The following is a 16,243-nucleotide window of genomic DNA, read 5'->3' as shown; positions in this document are numbered from 1 at the left end:
CACTGGCATCCCCTCGGTTCCCTGCCCACTCATGTCCATGCCAATCCCTGATGGCTGCGGGGGCTGAGCCAGGCCTGTATTCACTGCTCAGGTACCACCAGCAGCCAGGCGCTTGGGCAGCCACTCAGCAGAGGTTCCAAGGCCGCCCAGCTGATGAGCAGAGAACCCACAGCTGGGTTTGTGTTTCTGTGGGTGGTGCACATCCGTGCGTGCCTTGGTGCTCATTTGGTGCATGAGTGGAAAAGATTAGAGGGAACATTGTCCACCAGTACCGGGGGGGCCTCCAGCCCCCACATCCCTCCCTGTCTCCTTCCAGCCCATGCCCCCTCTGTACCCCACAGCCTGTCCCTTCCCACTCCTGTTGTGCCAGACCCCATTGTGCCTCAACTGCCGGGGCGGGGGCAGACCTCTGCCCTGGTAACCCCTTGCTCTCCTCTCCCATAGGAAGGAGCAGCAAGAGTTGGGGTTGACGGTGCTGCTGGATCTGCGGCAAGGGGGGGCTTTGCCCCCCCAACCCCCTGCACTGCTGCCAGCCCTGCGGGAGCTGCAGGTACTGGCCCCACAGTCCCCTGCACCCCCTAACTGTTCCCTGGTTCCCCCCCAGCACTGCCCCCCCCACAGACCCCTGCACCCCCTAACTGTTCCCTGGTTCCCTCCCCCAGCACTGGTCCCCCACAGACCCCTGCACCTCCTAACTGTTCCCTGGTTCCCTCCTCCAGCACTGCCCCCCACAGACCCCTGCACCCCCTAACTGTTCCCTGGTTCCCTCCTCCAGCACTGCCCCCCACAGACCCCTGCACCCCCTAACTGTTCCCTGGTTCCCTCCTCCAGCACTGCCCCCCACAGACCCCTGCACCCCCTAACTGTTCCCTGGTTCCCCCCCAGCACTGCCCCCCCCACAGACCCCTGCACCCCCTAACTGTTCCCTGGTTCCCTCCCCCAGCACTGCCCTCTGCACCTCCTAACTGTTCCCTGGTTCCCTCCCCCAGCACTGCCCCCCACAGTCCCCTGCACCCCCTAACTGTTCCCTGGTTCCCCCCCAGCACTGCCCCCCCCACAGACCCCTGCACCCCCTAACTGTTCCCTGGTTCCCTCCCCCAGCACTGCCCTCTGCACCTCCTAACTGTTCCCTGGTTCCCTCCCCCAGCACTGCCCCCCACAGTCCCCTGCACCCCCTAACTGTTCCCTGGTTCCCTCCCCCAGCACTGCCCTCTGCACCCCCTAACTGTTCCCTGGTTCCCTCCTCCAGCACTGCCCCCCACAGACCCCTGCACCCCCTAACTGTTCCCTGGTTCCCTCCCCCAGCACTGCCCCCCACAGACCCCTGCACCTCCTAACTGTTCCCTGATTCCCTCCTCCAGCACTGCCCCCCACAGACCCCTGCACCCCCTAACTGTTCCCTGGTTCCCTCCTCCAGCACTGCCCCCCACAGACCCCTGCACCCCCTAACTGTTCCCTGGTTCCCTCTCCCAGCACTGCCCCCCCACAGCTCCCTTTGCCCCCTAACTGTTCCCTGGTTCCCCTCCCCTTCCACTGCATCCCCAGGTGACCCCCCCCCAGCCCCACACTGCTCCTTTGGTGCATTGACTCCTCTCCAGCCCCCTGGTACAAAGCTGCCCCCTCGCCCCCCATTGCCTGCACTTCTGTGTCCAGCACCTGCTCAGGCCTGAGCCCCTGCTCTGCACACTGGCCTCCCAGCCTGACTCCTTCCCTGCAGGAGGCGTCCCCAGCCCCTGTGAGCTGCCTGCTGGTGCTGGCCCCCCTGGAGGGCCCTGGGGAGCTGTCCCTTGATCAGGTAGGGGGCGCCAAGGCGTGGGGGTGCGGGAGCTCTGGGAGCGGGAGGGGAAATGGGTGGGGCTTTGTGACGGACCAGGCTGGGTCTGGGCACAGTTGAGGGCGTCTGCTCAGGGTGAATTGTTCAAATTCAGGGCTCTCTCTAGCCCCCAGACTGGAGACCTTCCCAAATAGGCCACACACCAGTCCCACCAGGCCTGGCCAGCCAGAAGCCTCCCGAGCAAAACCCCTCAGACACCCCAGCGATATCCGTGCCCCACATGGCCCCGGGCCTCATACACAGGGGAGGGGTTTTAGAACCCAATTCCACCTTCCCCGAACAAGTTCTGTCCAGTTCCCAGAAACCAGCCACAGATCCCAGGTCAATTTACACTCTGGACATTACCCACAAATCACGCTGAGCCAACCCTTTAGAATCTAACATCTAAAGGTTTATTACCAAAAGAAAGAAAAGCCGGAGAGTAAGGTTGTTAAAGTTTCATACATTACATGCATCGAATCTCCCAGTTCTCGATACAGGCTCTAGCAGAGATGTTATAACTGTTGGCTTAAAAGTCCTTGGTAAGACCAAATGGAGGCTACCACGTGGCCTCTTTATACCTCCTCCCTGGTCTCTTTTTGGCTGCAGCCCGTCACAGCCCATGGCCTGTCCCTGTGTTCCCTGCTGGTAGCTCCTAGGTATCAGTCACCATTCTTGAGGTGATAGAAATGGAGCCGTGTTAGTCTGGTGTAGCTGAAACAAAAAACAGGACTATGTAGCACTTTACAGACTAACAAGATGGTTTATTAGGTGATGAGCTTTCGTGGGCCAGACCCACTTCCTCAGATCAAATAGTGGAAGAAAATTGTCACAACCATATATACCAAAGGATACAATTAAAAAAAATGTGTTCATGTTTTTTTAATTGTATCCCTTTGGTATATATGGTTGTGACAATTTTCTTCCACTATTTGATCTGAGGAAGTGGGTCTGGCCCACGAAAGCTCATCACCCAATAAACCATCTTGTTAGTCTTTAAAGTGCTCCAGAGTCCTGGTTTTTGTTTCATTCTTGAGGTGTGTCCTTGGCCTGTAGAGGGCTATTGATCCATAGAGACTTGCTCATTAGCATGTCCATAGGCTGAGCTGCTTTGCCCATAGTTCAGCCACATATAGAGAAACATTTGGTATCCACACGAAGTACGTGCTTATAACTTCACACAGAGACATTATACAATCACATGAATAGCATGTATGGAATCAGTATGGGTCTGTCTACACTAGCCCCTAGTTCGAACTAGGGTGGTTAATGTAGGCAACCGGAGCCCGGGATTTGAATTTCCACGAGGAGTAACGGTAGTTCGGAATAGGAAGTCTAATCCGAACTACCTAGTTCGTGCCACGTGTAGCCGTGGGCACGGAGTCCGAACTAGCGGACATTTAAAAATGGCGGCGCCCGGCAATATGCAAATGAAGCCCGGGAAATTCAAATCCCGGGCTTCATTTGCAACTCCGGTTGCCTACATTAACCCCCCTAGTTCGAACTAGGCTGGTAGTGTAGACATACCCTATAAGGTAAGCTTTCATTTGACACCTTGCATGGCCCCCTTTGTACCAACTTTTGGGGCACCCCCCCATGGGTGCAGCAGTGACTTGGCTGCTCCCCTCAAAATCCAGTAATGTGACAGGCTTTCAGCTGGGAGCAGAGAAGGGGCCGGATTTCACCTGGCCGGGGCGGGGGGTTCCCTGCTTGGTGACACCCAGATCCCTTCCCCAGGAGGCGCTCATCCTCTCGCCCGCCGACCTGCCCCTCTTCGTGCACCCAGAGCAGCTGCAGCCAGCCCTGGGCGGGACACTGCCACACTCGCACGGCCACTGGGTGGAGACCTGCCAGGTGAGAGCTGAGAGCCCCCCCCACCCACGGCTACCCCCTGTAGCCTTCCCCCCCCACCGCAGCGCCCTGCACCCCCCCACTACACTCATACGGCCACTGGGTGCAGACATGTCAGGTGAGAGCTGGGAGCCCCCCCCATGGCTACCCCCTGTAGCCTTCCCCCCCCACCGCAGCGCCCTGCACCCCCCCACTACACTCATACGGCCACTGGGTGCAGACCTGTCAGGTGAGAACTGGGAACATCTCTCCCCCCCCGGCAGCATCTAGCACCCCCCTCCTCAGCGCCCTGCACCCCCCCTGCTGCGCTCATACAGCCACTGGGTGGAGACATGTCAGGTGAGAGCTGGGAGCCCCCCTGCAGCCTCCTCTCCCCACAGCACCCGGCACCCCCCTGCTGGGCTCATATGGCCACTGGGTGGAGACGTGTCAGTTGAGAGCTGGGAACCTCCCCCCCCCCGGCAGCATCTAGCACCCCCCTCCTCACCACCCTGCACCCCCCTGCTGCGCTCATACAGCCACTGGGTGGAGACATGTCAGGTGAGAGCCGGGAACCTCACCCCCCCCCGGCAGCATCTAGCACCCCCCTCCTCAGCGCCCTGCACCCCCCTGCTGGGCTCATACAGCCACTGGGTGGAGACGTGTCAGGTGAGAGCTGGGAACCTCCCCCGCGCTGGCAGCATCTAACACCCCCCTCCTCAGCGCCCTGCACCCCCCTGCTGCGCTCATACAGCCACTGGGTGGAGACGTGTCAGGTGAGAGCTGGGAACCTCCCCCCCCCCCCCCCGCAGCATCTAGCACCCCCCTCCTCAGCGCCCTGCACCCCCCTGCTGCGCTCATACAGCCACTGGGTGGAGACGTGTCAGGTGAGAGCTGGGAACCTCCCCCCCCGCCCCGGCAGCATCTAGCACCCCCCTCCTCAGCGCCCTGCACCCCCCTGCTGCACTCATACAGCCACTGGGTGGAGACGTGTCAGGTGAGAGCCGGGAACCTCCCCCCCCCCCCGCAGCATCTAGCACCCCCCTCCTCAGCGCCCTGCACCCCCCTGCTGCGCTCATACAGCCACTGGGTGGAGACGTGTCAGGTGAGAGCCGGGAACCTCCCCCCCCCCCCGCAGCATCTAGCACCCCCCTCCTCAGCGCCCTGCACCCCCCTGCTGCGCTCATACAGCCACTGGGTGGAGACGTGTCAGGTGAGAGCCGGGAACCTCCCCCCCCCCCGCAGCATCTAGCACCCCCCTCCTCAGCGCCCTGCACCCCCCTGCTGCGCTCATACAGCCACTGGGTGGAGACGTGTCAGGTGAGAGCTGGGAACCTTCCCCCCCCGGCAGCATCTAGCACCCCCCTCCTCAGCGCCCTGCACCCCCCTGCTGCGCTCATACAGCCACTGGGTGGAGACGTGTCAGGTGAGAGCTGGGAACCTTCCCCCCCCCCCCGGCAGCATCTAACACCCCCCTCCTCAGCGCCCTGCACCCCCCTGCTGGGCTCATACAGCCACTGGGTGGAGACGTGTCAGGTGAGAGCCGGGAACCTCCCCCCCCCCCGCAGCATCTAGCACCCCCCTCCTCAGCGCCCTGCACCCCCCTGCTGCACTCATACAGCCACTGGGTGGAGACGTGTCAGGTGAGAGCCGGGAACCTCCCCCCCCCCCGCAGCATCTAGCACCCCCCTCCTCAGCGCCCTGCACCCCCCTGCTGCGCTCATACAGCCACTGGGTGGAGACGTGTCAGGTGAGAGCCGGGAAACTCCCCCCCCCCCCCCCGCAGCATCTAGCACCCCCCTCCTCAGCGCCCTGCACCCCCCTGCTGCACTCATACAGCCACTGGGTGGAGACGTGTCAGGTGAGAGCTGGAAACCTCCCCCCCGCCCCGGCAGCATCTAGCACCCCCCTCCTCAGCGCCCTGCACCCCCCTGCTGCGCTCATACAGCCACTGGGTGGAGACGTGTCAGGTGAGAGCTGGAAACCTCCCCCCCCCCCCGGCAGCATCTAGCACCCCCCTCCTCAGCGCCCTGCACCCCCCTGCTGCACTGTCACTGCCAAGTGCCATGTGAGAGCGGGGAGCCCCCCATGGCCCCCTGCAGCCCGCGTCTCACAGACTCCCACACAACTGGGGTGGCAGGCTGCCCCTCACAGGAGGCTGGTGAGCCCCTTTCGCTCTCCCCACAGGCGCTGGAGCAGCTCTGCGCGCTCTGCCAGTGCGTGATACAGGCGGTGCAGGCAGCCAGTGCAGAGCTGGAGGCGCTGGGACTGGCTGAGTGCGAGGCGGTAAGTGTCCCTCCCCTGCACCCCCAGGCACCCCCCAGTACCTGCCCTCCAGGCTCCCCTGGGGCTCTGCTGCACCCTGAAGAGGCCATGGGCAGGGCAGGGGCATCTGGGGCCAGGCTAGCTGGGCAGGGGGCTATAAGAAAGGAGGTTTCAGGGACATTGCTGAGTGAATCAGCATCCCCCCACCTCCCTCAGACACCCCAGTGCTCCCTGTGCCCCACCCAGCCCCCCCTTACACAGGGGAGAGGTTCTAACCCATCCCCCACCTCCCCTCACACACCCCAGTGCTCCCTGTGTCCCCCAGCCCCCCCTTACACAGAGGAGAGGTTATAACCCATCCCCCACCCCCCTCAGACACCCCAGTGCTCCCTGTGCCCCCCAGCCCCCCTTACACAGGGGAGAGGTTATAACCCATCCCCCACCCCCCTCAGACACCCCAGCGCTCCCTGTGCCCCCCAGCCCCCCTTACACAGGGGAGAGGTTATAACCCACCCCCACCTCCCCTCAGACACCCCAGTGCTCCCTGTGCCCCCCCAGCCCCCCTCACACAGGGGAGAGGTTATAACCCACCCCCCACCTCCCTCAGACACCCCAGTGCTCCCTGTGCCCCACCCAGCCCCCCCTTACACAGGGGAGAGGTTCTAACCCATCCCCCACCTCCCTCAGACACCCCAGTGCTCCCTGTGCCCCACCCAGCCCCCCCTTACACAGGGGAGAGGTTATAACCCATCCCCCACCTCCCCTCAGACACCCCAGTGCTCCCTGTGTCCCCCAGCCCCCCCTTACACAGAGGAGAGGTTATAACCCATCCCCCACCCCCCTCAGACACTCCAGTGCTCCCTGTGTCCCCCAGCCCCCCCTTACACAGAGGAGAGGTTATAACCCATCCCCCACCTCCCCTCAGACACCCCAGTGCTCCCTGTGTCCCCCAGCCTCCCTCACACAGGGGAGAGGTTATAACCCAACCCCCATCTCCCTCAGACACCCCAGTGCTCCCTGTGCCCCCCAGCCCCCCTTACACAGGGGAGAGGTTATAACCCATCCCCCATCTCCCTCAGACACCCCAGTGCTCCCTGTGCCCCCCAGCCCCCCTTACACAGGGGAGAGGTTATAACCCATCCCCCACCTCCCTCAGACACCCCAGCGCTCCCTGTGCCCCCCAGCCCCCCTTACACAGGGGAGAGGTTATAATCCATCCCCCACCTCCCCTCAGACACCCCAGTGCTCCCTGTGCCCCCCAGCCCCCCTTACACAGGGGAGAGGTTATAATCCATCCCCCACCTCCCCTCAGACACCCCAGCGCTCCCTGTGCCCCCCTAGCCCCACCATAAACAGGGGAGAGGTTATAACCCATCCCCCACCTCCTCTCACACACCCCAGCTCTGGGTGGAGCTGACCAGGTGGAGGGGGGCTCCGGGATAAGTAGAGGTTCTTGGCTAGGAAGGGGGATCCTGGTGGGCGTGGGCAGGTGAGGGGGCTCTGGGCCAGGCGGGGGCTCTGGGATGGGTAGAGATTCTCAGCTAGGCAGGGGGCTCTCGGTGGGGCTGGCCAGGTGGGGGCGAGGCTCTGGGATGGGTAGGGGCTGTGAAGGCGGGGGGCTCTGGGATGGGTAGGGGCTGTGGGGGCGGGGGGGCTCTGGGATGGGTAGGGGCTGTGGGGGCGGGGGGGCTCTGGGCCAGGCAGGGGCTCTGGGATGGGTAGGGGTTGTGGGGGCGGGGGATCTGGGCCAGGCGGGGGCTCTGGGATGGGTAGGGGTTGTGGGGGCGGGGGATCTGGGCCAGGCGGGGGATCTGGGATGGGTAGGGGTTGTGGGGGCGGGGGATCTGGGCCAGGCGGGGGATCTGGGATGGGTAGGGGTTGTGGGGGCGGGGGATCTGGGCCTGGCGGGGGATCTGGGCCAGGCGGGGGCTCTGGGATGGGTAGGGGTTGTGGGGGCGGGGGATCTGGGCCAGGCGGGGGCTCTGGGATGGGTAGGGGTTGTGGGGGTGGGGGATCTGGGCCAGGCGGGGGATCTGGGATGGGTAGGGGTTGTGGGGGCGGGGGATCTGGGCCTGGCGGGGGTTCTGGGCCAGGCGGGGGATCTGGGATGGGTAGAGGTTGTGGGGGCGGGGGGCTCTGGGCCAGGCGGGGGATCTGGGATGGGTAGGGATTGTGGGGGCGGGGGATCTGGGCCAGGCGGGGGCTCTGGGATGGGTAGGGGTTGTGGGGGCGGGGGATCTGGGCCTGGCGGGGGATCTGGGCCTGGCGGGGGCGGTGTCCAGGGCGGGCAGGCTGGCCCTGCAGGGCGCTGGCGCTCTGCTCACTGCCATGTGCCCACAGGCGCTGTCTGTGCGCATTGCTGGGCACCAGGAGGCCATGCAGAAGCTGCTGTCAGACCCGCGGCTGCTGGAGTTGCAGAGCAGTGGGGGGACCCTGCTGGCTCAGCTGACCCCGTCCGAAACTCACAGGTGACCCTTGTCCGTGGGAGGGGAGGGCAGACCAGGCCCGACGCAGGAAGGGGCCGGGCCCTATCTGGGGGCAAGGCCGCTAGCCACTGGGAGAGGCACCCTGGCCCTCTTGCAGCAACTGGCTCGTGGTGGTGGGGAGCTGCCGTGCACCCCCTGGCTTGTGCCTGGCCGTGGTTGTGGCGCCACAATGGGAGAGCGGCAGGATGTGACTTTTCCATGCCCAGCCACAGTGTTGCTGGCAGTGCCAGGGTGGGGCTGGCCGTGGGGGGCAGTGGTGTGTGGGGTGGGGCAGGGTGGCGCGGGGGCTGCAGTGGCCAGTGCGTGGAGCAGGGGATGATGTGTGGGGCAGGGTGGCATGGGGGTGGGGCAGGGGACAGTGCGTAGAGCAGGGGATGATGTGTGGGGCAGGGTGGCGCGGGGGGTGCAGTGGCCAGTGCGTAGAGCAGGGGATGATGTGTGGGGCAGGGTGGCATGGGGGTGGGGCAGGGGACAGTGCATGGGGCAGCAGCTGACACCTCTTCCTGTTCCCAGCGGCCCTGCTGCAAGGGCAGCCGGTCTGTACCAAGAGGTGGACGACGCCATCCATCGGCTGGTGCGGCTCAGCAACCGTCGCCTGGCGCAGCTTCAGCAGGAAAGGGGCCACCAGCAGCAGGCACAGGTAGTACCCCTCCCCCTCCTCTTCCCAGCCGGCCCCCGACCCCACAATCCCCCAGCCTGCTCCTCCTGCCCCATCCCACAGCCCCCTCCTTCTGGCCCAGCCTCCAGCCCCCCAAGAAGCACCTCCCCTGGCCTGTGTCTGCTGGCCAAGTAACCAGCATCGCCAGGACCCCCTCTTCCCACCCCTCCTCTCCCTACTCTTTGATCTGCAGGGCATGTCCTGCTGCGTGGGGGCGGGGCTCGGCTCTGCAGGGCGTGTCCTGCCGCGTGGGGGCGGGGTTCGGCTCTGCAGGGCGTGTCCTGCCGCGTGGGGGCGGGGCTCGGCTCTGCAGGGCGTGTCCTGCCGCGTGGGGGCGGGGCTCGGCTCTGCAGGGCGTGTCCTGCCGCGTGGGGGCGGGGCTCGGCTCTGCAGGGCGTGTCCTGCTGCGTGGGGGCGGGGCTCGGCTCTGCAGGGCGTGTCCTGCTGCGTGGGGGTGGGGCTCGGCTCTGCAGGGCGTGTCCTGCCGCGTGGGGGCGGGGCTCGGCTCTGCAGGGCGTGTCCTGCCGCGTGGGGGCGGGGTTCGGCTCTGCAGGGCGTGTCCTGCCGCGTGGGGGCGGGGCTCGGCTCTGCAGGGCGTGTCCTGCTGCGTGGGGGCGGGGCTCGGCTCTGCAGGGCGTGTCCTGTCGCGTGGGGGCGGGGCTCGGCTCTGCAGGGCGTGTCCTGCTGCGTGGGGGCGGGGCTCGGCTCTGCAGGGCGTGTCCCGCTGCGTGGGGGCGGGGCTTGGCTCTGCAGGGCGTGTCCCGCCGCGTGGGGGCGGGGCTCGGCTCTGCAGGGCGTGTCCTGCTGCGTGAGGGTGGGGCTCGGCTCTGCAGGGCGTGTCCTGCCGCGTGGGGGCGGGGCTCTGCTCTGCAGGGCGTGTCCTGCTGCATGGGGGCGGGGCTCGGCTCTGCAGGGCGTGTCCTGTCGCGTGGGGGCGGGGCTCGGCTCTGCAGGGCGTGTCCTGCTGCGTGGGGGCGGGGCTCTGCTCTGCAGGGCGTGTCCCGCCGCGTGGGGGCGGGGCTTGGCTCTGCAGGGCGTGTCCTGCCGCGTGGGGGCGGGGCTCGGCTCTGCAGGGCGTGTCCTGCTGCGTGAGGGCGGGGCTCTGCTGGCGCTGTGAGTGGTAGGTTGTGTGCTGGGACTTGGGCGCTTTCTGGAGGGGAGTGGGAGGAGAGAGCACAGGCTGCCTGCGCAAGGCAGGTTTGCATCCCCAGGCAGCTCCTGGGCCCACTTGTCATTTCTGCCTGTTTTCATTGCAGACCCTCCCCTACCTCCAGCCCCTCTGGTTCGTGTCTCTCACCGTCTCTCCTGCTCTCTCCTGCAGGCTCAGGACGGGGTCCCGGGAAGCGCCGTGCGCCTGCCGGCCCTGGAGGATGGCGGGGAGCCCGGGGCGGGGCATGGCGAGCTCTCGGACGACGCCTTGCAGGAGCTGCGTGGGCTGGCGGTGCAGGGACCCCGGGCGCTCTGGGACTTGGGGCGGTACCAGGCTCGCTGTCAGGAGCTGGGGCGCTTCTTGCAGAAGCGGCTGGAGGTGGCACTGCGGACCGGGCCCCCACCCCGGCGCCGGGCTGACAGTGCCAGCGCCTCCAGCTCCCCACAGCGTCCAGGGCGGGGCCTGGGCACCGGCCTGGCCTCCTCCCGCAGCATGAGCTGCCTGCTGCCCCCGCCTGGCAGCCTCTCCCCTGGCCTGCACAGGGCCCCCCCCAGGGACCCAATGGAGAAGAGCAGTGAAGAGGGGAGCTCCCCTCCCAGCAGCTCCCCTGCCACTGCCTTCTTCCAGGGACCCACAGTGCCCCCCTGCCGCCCACCCCGTAAAAGCCCCCCCAGTACGCAGAGGTCCCTGAGCATGCCCGGCCCCAGCCCTCCCCACCCCAGTGTCCTCATCCGCGGCCTGGAGGTGAGCAGCCAGGAGGTGGTGGACCGCACCTGCTCGCCCCGGGAGCACGTCATGGTGGTGAGGAGCAGTGCCCAGAGAGCCGACGCACCGTGGGGGGGCACGCCAAGCACTGAGCGGAAACGCCGTCTGGGGTGAGTTGCTCTGCCGGGGTTTGTACCAGCCCCAAGCTCTGCAGATCTGGGCACTGCCCGACACACACTGCAATCCACTGCCCAGTCTGGAGAGCAGTGCGCCCCACAGGTCTGGGCACTGCCCGAGACACACTGCGATCCGCTGCCCCATCTGAGAGCAGTGCACCCCATGGATCTGGGCACTGCCCGAGACACACTGCGATCCACTGCCCCGTCTGAGAGCAGTGCGCCCCTCAGGTCTGGGCGCTGCCCGAGACACACTGCGATCCGCTGCCCCATCTGAGAGCAGTGCACCCCATGGATCTGGGCACTGCCCGAGACACACTGCGATCCGCTGCCCCATCTGAGAGCAGTGCACCCCATGGATCTGGGCACTGCCCGAGACACACTGCGATCCGCTGCCCAGTCTGGAGAGCAGTGCGCCCCTCAGGTCTGGGCGCTGCCCGAGACACACTGCGATCCACTGCCCCGTCTGAGAGCAGTGCGCCCCATGGGTCTGGGCACTGCCCGACACACACTGCAATCCACTGCCCAGTCTGGAGAGCAGTGCGCCCCACAGGTCTGGGCACTGCCCAAGACACACTGCGATCCGCTGCCCCATCTGAGAGCAGTGCACCCCATGGATCTGGGCGCTGCCCGACACACACTGCGATCCGCTGCCCCGTCTGAGAGCAGTGCACCCCATGGATCTGGGCACTGCCCGAGACACACTGCGATCCACTGCCCCGTCTGAGAGCAGTGCGCCCCTCAGGTCTGGGCACTGCCCGAGACACACTGCGATCCGCTGCCCCATCTGAGAGCAGTGCACCCCGTGGATCTGGGCACTGCCCGACACACACTGCGATCCACTGCCCCGTCTGAGAGCAGTGCACCCCATAGGTCTGGGCACTGCCCGACACACACTGCGATCCACTGCCCCGTCTGAGAGCAGTGCGCCCCATAGGTCTGGGCACTGCCCGACACACACTGCCATCCACTGCCCCGTCTGAGAGCAGTGCGCCCCATAGGTCTGGGCACTGCCCGACACACACTGCGATCCACTGCCCCGTCTGAGAGCAGTGCACCCCATAGGTCTGGGCACTGCCCGACACACACTGCGATCCACTGTCCCGTCTGAGAGCAGTGCACCCCATAGGTCTGGGCACTGCCCGACACACACTGCGATCCACTGTCCCGTCTGAGAGCAGTGCGCCCCATAGGTCTGGGCACTGCCCGACACACACTGCGATCCACTGTCCCGTCTGAGAGCAGTGCACCCCATAGGTCTGGGCACTGCCCGACACACACTGCGATCCACTGTCCCGTCTGAGAGCAGTGCACCCCATAGGTCTGGGCACTGCCTGACACACACTGCGATCCACTGTCCCGTCTGAGAGCAGTGCACCCCATAGGTCTGGGCACTGCCCGACACACACTGCAATCCACTGCCCCGTCTGAGAGCAGTGCGCCCCATAGGTCTGGGCACTGCCCGACACACACTGCAATCCACTGCCCCGTCTGAGAGCAGTGCACCCCATAGGTCTGGGCACTGCCCGACACACACTGCGATCCACTGCCCCATCTGAGAGCAGTGCACCCCATAGGTCTGGGCACTGCCCGAGACACACTGCGATCCACTGCCCCGTCTGAGAGCAGTGCACCCCATAGGTCTGGGCACTGCCCGACACACACTGCAATCCACTGCCCTGTCTGAGAGCAGTGCACCCCATAGGTCTGGGCACTGCCCGACACACACTGCGATCCACTGCCCCGTCTGAGAGCAGTGCGCCCCATAGGTCTGGGCACTGCCCGACACACACTGCGATCCACTGTCCCGTCTGAGAGCAGTGCGCCCCATAGGTCTGGGCACTGCCCGACACACACTGCCCCGCTGGAGAGCAGTGTGCCCAGGCACTTCCTGTTTGTGCCCTTGGAGTGGAGGACCCATTGGCAGGGCATGGTGCCCATCAGTGTCAAGAGGGCCAATGGCTGCCTAGTGGCCTGGGTGACCCAAGTGTGGGGGTGCATCAGCATCCAGTGGGGAGGGCCCAGGGCTCATGGCCATCCCCTTTCCTGCCAGCGCCCAGCAGCAGCTGGTGACGGACCTGATTGCTGCAGAGCAGGGGTACTTGTGCTGCCTGGCAGAGTCGCTGTCCCTGGAGCCGGCGTGCCAGGGCCTGTCCCCTGAGCTGAGACACGAGTGCAACGCCCTGGAGAGCACCCGCCGGCGGCTGCTGGACTTCCACCGGGCCTACTTCCTGAAGGAGCTGCGCGGCTGTGCCAGCCACCCCCTGCGTGCGGGGGCCTGCTTCCTGCGCTACGTGAGTGTCCGGCCCAGGGGCCCAGCTGGGGACTCCTCCCCACACCCCGCGGGTGCTCTGAGAGCACTGACCCTGTGCCCATGGGCTGCCAGGGCATGGTGCCCATCCTGGGGTGGAGGGAGCTGGAGTTGGTTCTAACCCCCCGTCTCTCTGTGCCAGGCGGACCAGTTCGGTCTCTATGCCCCATACGTGAAGAACCAGCAGAAGCTCATGGCAGCCCTGGCCTGCCATCCAGCTGCCAACAAGGTACCATGTGTGCTACCAGCGGGGAGGAGAGTGGGGGTCAATGGTTAGGGAAGGCAGGGCAGGGAGTTCTGGACTCCTGGGTCCCATCATGTCAAATGTCAAAGGATAATTAGGCAACCGCCACAAGACACAAACAGCAAACCTTTCTGCGCTTAAGCCACTAGCTGATCAAGGGGCACTCAAGGACAGTCAGGCCATGGTAGAGAAATACAATGAATTCTGTTGCATCTGTCTGCATGGCTGAGGGTGTGGGGGGGATTTCCACCGCGACCCTCTCCGTGGAGGTGATGGATCCGAGGAATGATCTGCTAAAAGGGGCAAGCAGCGAGGTGCCATCTGAGGAGAGACTGGAGCTTTTCGGGCTTGAAAGGAGACGACTAAGGGGGAGGATGATGAAGGTCTATAAAATCATGGCAGGCCTGGAGGAAGTGTTATTTACCTCGCACGTCGCACAAGAGCCGTGGTCCAGGGATGAAATTAATAGACGGCAGGTTTAAACAAATGAATTCGCACCTCGCTCGGTCAACCGGGGGTCCTTGTCAGGGAGTGCTGCAAAGGCCTGAATCTAACTGGGACATAGCGCCTACGAGCGCATCTCCCCAGGCTGGGACTGGGCAGCAGGTGATGGACCCTTCAGTGCCTACCCACGTCTGTCCTTTCCCTGAGGCCTTCGGTGCAGATGAGGGTCAGAAGACAGGGTGCTTGGTGTCTATGTCCTTACCCCAGCTCTGGGAGGGGAGTGGGGCCCAGTGGTTAGCATGGGGTGGTGGGTCTGTGAGCGAGGACTCCTGGGTTCTAGCCCTGGTGCTCAGAAGGGAGTGGGGCCTACTGGTTAGGGCACAGGCTGGGAGTCAGGCTCTGGCGGCAGAGACAGCAGGTGCTGGGGGGTTGGTGCATAGTCAAGCTCCTCCCTTCCTCCCAGACCATGCACGGCAGCCCCGAGGCCCCCCGGGAAGAGGCGGCGCTGGCAAGCGCCCTGCGGAGGCCCCTGGAGCAGCTGGAGTGCTATAGGCACTTTCTGGAGGAGCTGTTGCAGGAGACGGACCCAGAGCAGGCGTCAGAGCGCGAGGCCCTGGGCGCAGCACAGCAGCTGCTGCACTCCCAGGTGCGGCACGGCACTGACCTGCTGGCCATGGAGCAGATCCGGGGCTGCGAGGTGAGTGTAGGCAAGGTCCTCTCTGCTCCACCCCAGGGTGCCCAGCTCCACTCCAGTGCACCCAGGTCCCCCCAGCTCACACCATTTCAGACAGCCCCTCCCAGTGTCTCTGGCCCCTCCCAGCATGCACGGCTCTGTCCCTGCCGGTGCGGGAGCTGGGGCTCTCCCAGCATGCACATCTCTGTCCCTGCCAGTGTGGGAGCTGGGGCTCTCCCAGCATGCACGGCTCTGTCCCTGCCGGTGCGGGAGCCGGGGCTCTCCCAGCATGCACGGCTCTGTCCCTGCCGGTGCGGGAGCTGGGGCTCTCCCAGCATGCACGGCTCTGTCCCTACCGGTGCGGGAGCCGGGGCTCTCCCAGCATGCACGGCTCTGTCCCTGCCGGTGCGGGAGCTGGGGCTCTCCCAGCATGCACGGCTCTGTCCCTGCCGGTGCGGGAGCTGGGGCTCTCCCAGCATGCACGGCTCTGTCCCTGCCGGTGCGGGAGCTGGGGCTCTCCCAGCATGCACGGCTCTGTCCCTGCCGGTGCGGGAGCTGGGGCTCTCCCAGCATGCACGGCTCTGTCCCTGCCGGTGAGGGAGCTGGGGCTCTACCAGCATGCACGGCTCTGTCCCTGCCAGTGAGGGAGCTGGGGCTCTCCCAGCATGCACGGCTCTGTCCCTGCCGGTGCGGGAGCTGGGGCTCTCCCAGCATGCACGGCTCTGTCCCTGCCGGTGCGGGAGCTGGGGCTCTCCCAGCATGCACGGCTCTGTCCCTGCCGGTGCGGGAGCCGGGGGTCTCCCAGCATGCACATCTCTGTCCCTGCCGGTGTGGGAGCTGGGGCTCTCCCAGCATGCACGGCTCTGTCCCTGCTGGTGTGGGAGCTGGGGCTCTCCCAGCATGCACGTCTCTGTCCCTGCCAGTGTGGGACGGCCCGGATGTCCCATTACCCACAATGTCTCCCCTCCCCGCAGCTGGACCTGGCGGTGCAGGGGCGGCTGCTGCAACGGGACGAGCTCGTGGTGCTGCACGGGCGCCGTAAGCGGCACCGGCACCTCTTCCTCTTCGAGCAGCTGCTGCTGTTCTGCAAGCGCAGGGGAGCTGAGGGCGGGCTGGAGGCCTACGTCTGCAAGCAGGCCTTCCCGGTGAGCCCCCCGCCGGCCTCTCTCCATGGCCAGCCCCTCCACAGAGCAATGGGGCGAGGCTGGGCAGGGTCCGGAGGGTTGTGGGGTCTTGGCGCAGGGTGGCAGCAGGGGTCCCCAACCCGGCCTGCTGCCTTCGGCTTCTCCCCAGCGCGACTCATCACCCTCCTGGGGCCAGCGCGCTCTGCTGCCCCCGCCGCTGAGAAGGGGGTGCAGGGGGCCTGCGGGGTGGCACAGCGGGGCAGAGCTGACTCTGGAGGGCCCCAGCTCCCACCGCCTGCATGGTGACTGGGGGGCCCTGCTGCCGCCACGCCAGGCCCCAGGTGGAGCAAGGGTGGGGGTTAGG

The 16,243-nt window shown here is 65.7% G+C and overlaps 1 protein-coding gene across 3 annotated transcripts in view; it reads left to right on the top strand.

Annotated features, from left to right (window-relative positions):
* The window catches only part of ARHGEF40 (Rho guanine nucleotide exchange factor 40), a 34,483-nt gene that overhangs the window by 12,092 nt on the left and 6,148 nt on the right, over positions 1–16,243 (top strand). For 2 of the 3 annotated variants that reach the window (XR_012900250.2, XR_012900249.2), the window contains exons 5-15: positions 445–550; positions 1,718–1,795; positions 3,551–3,667; positions 5,831–5,929; positions 8,249–8,376; positions 8,908–9,034; positions 10,374–11,077; positions 13,137–13,377; positions 13,537–13,623; positions 14,546–14,779; positions 15,730–15,900. Coding sequence is in view for 1 of the 3 variants with exons in the window: in XM_089774295.1 (XP_089630421.1) it covers positions 1,718–1,795; positions 3,551–3,667; positions 5,831–5,929; positions 8,249–8,376; positions 8,908–9,034; positions 10,374–11,077; positions 13,137–13,377; positions 13,537–13,623; positions 14,546–14,779; positions 15,730–15,900 (1,986 nt within the window). In the remaining 2 variants the exon portion in view is untranslated. The remainder of the gene's footprint in view (positions 1–444; positions 551–1,717; positions 1,796–3,550; positions 3,668–5,830; positions 5,930–8,248; positions 8,377–8,907; positions 9,035–10,373; positions 11,078–13,136; positions 13,378–13,536; positions 13,624–14,545; positions 14,780–15,729; positions 15,901–16,243) is intronic. The other variant, XM_089774295.1, reaches the window with a different exon arrangement.

The sequence above is a fragment of the Pelodiscus sinensis genome, chromosome 30, assembly GCF_052426305.1.
Source record: "Pelodiscus sinensis isolate ZL-2025 chromosome 30, ASM5242630v1, whole genome shotgun sequence".
Classification (NCBI taxonomy): Eukaryota; Metazoa; Chordata; order Testudines; family Trionychidae; genus Pelodiscus; species Pelodiscus sinensis.
Note: the sequence above shows the minus strand (reverse complement) of the source record. Positions and strands in the feature narration are given on the sequence as shown.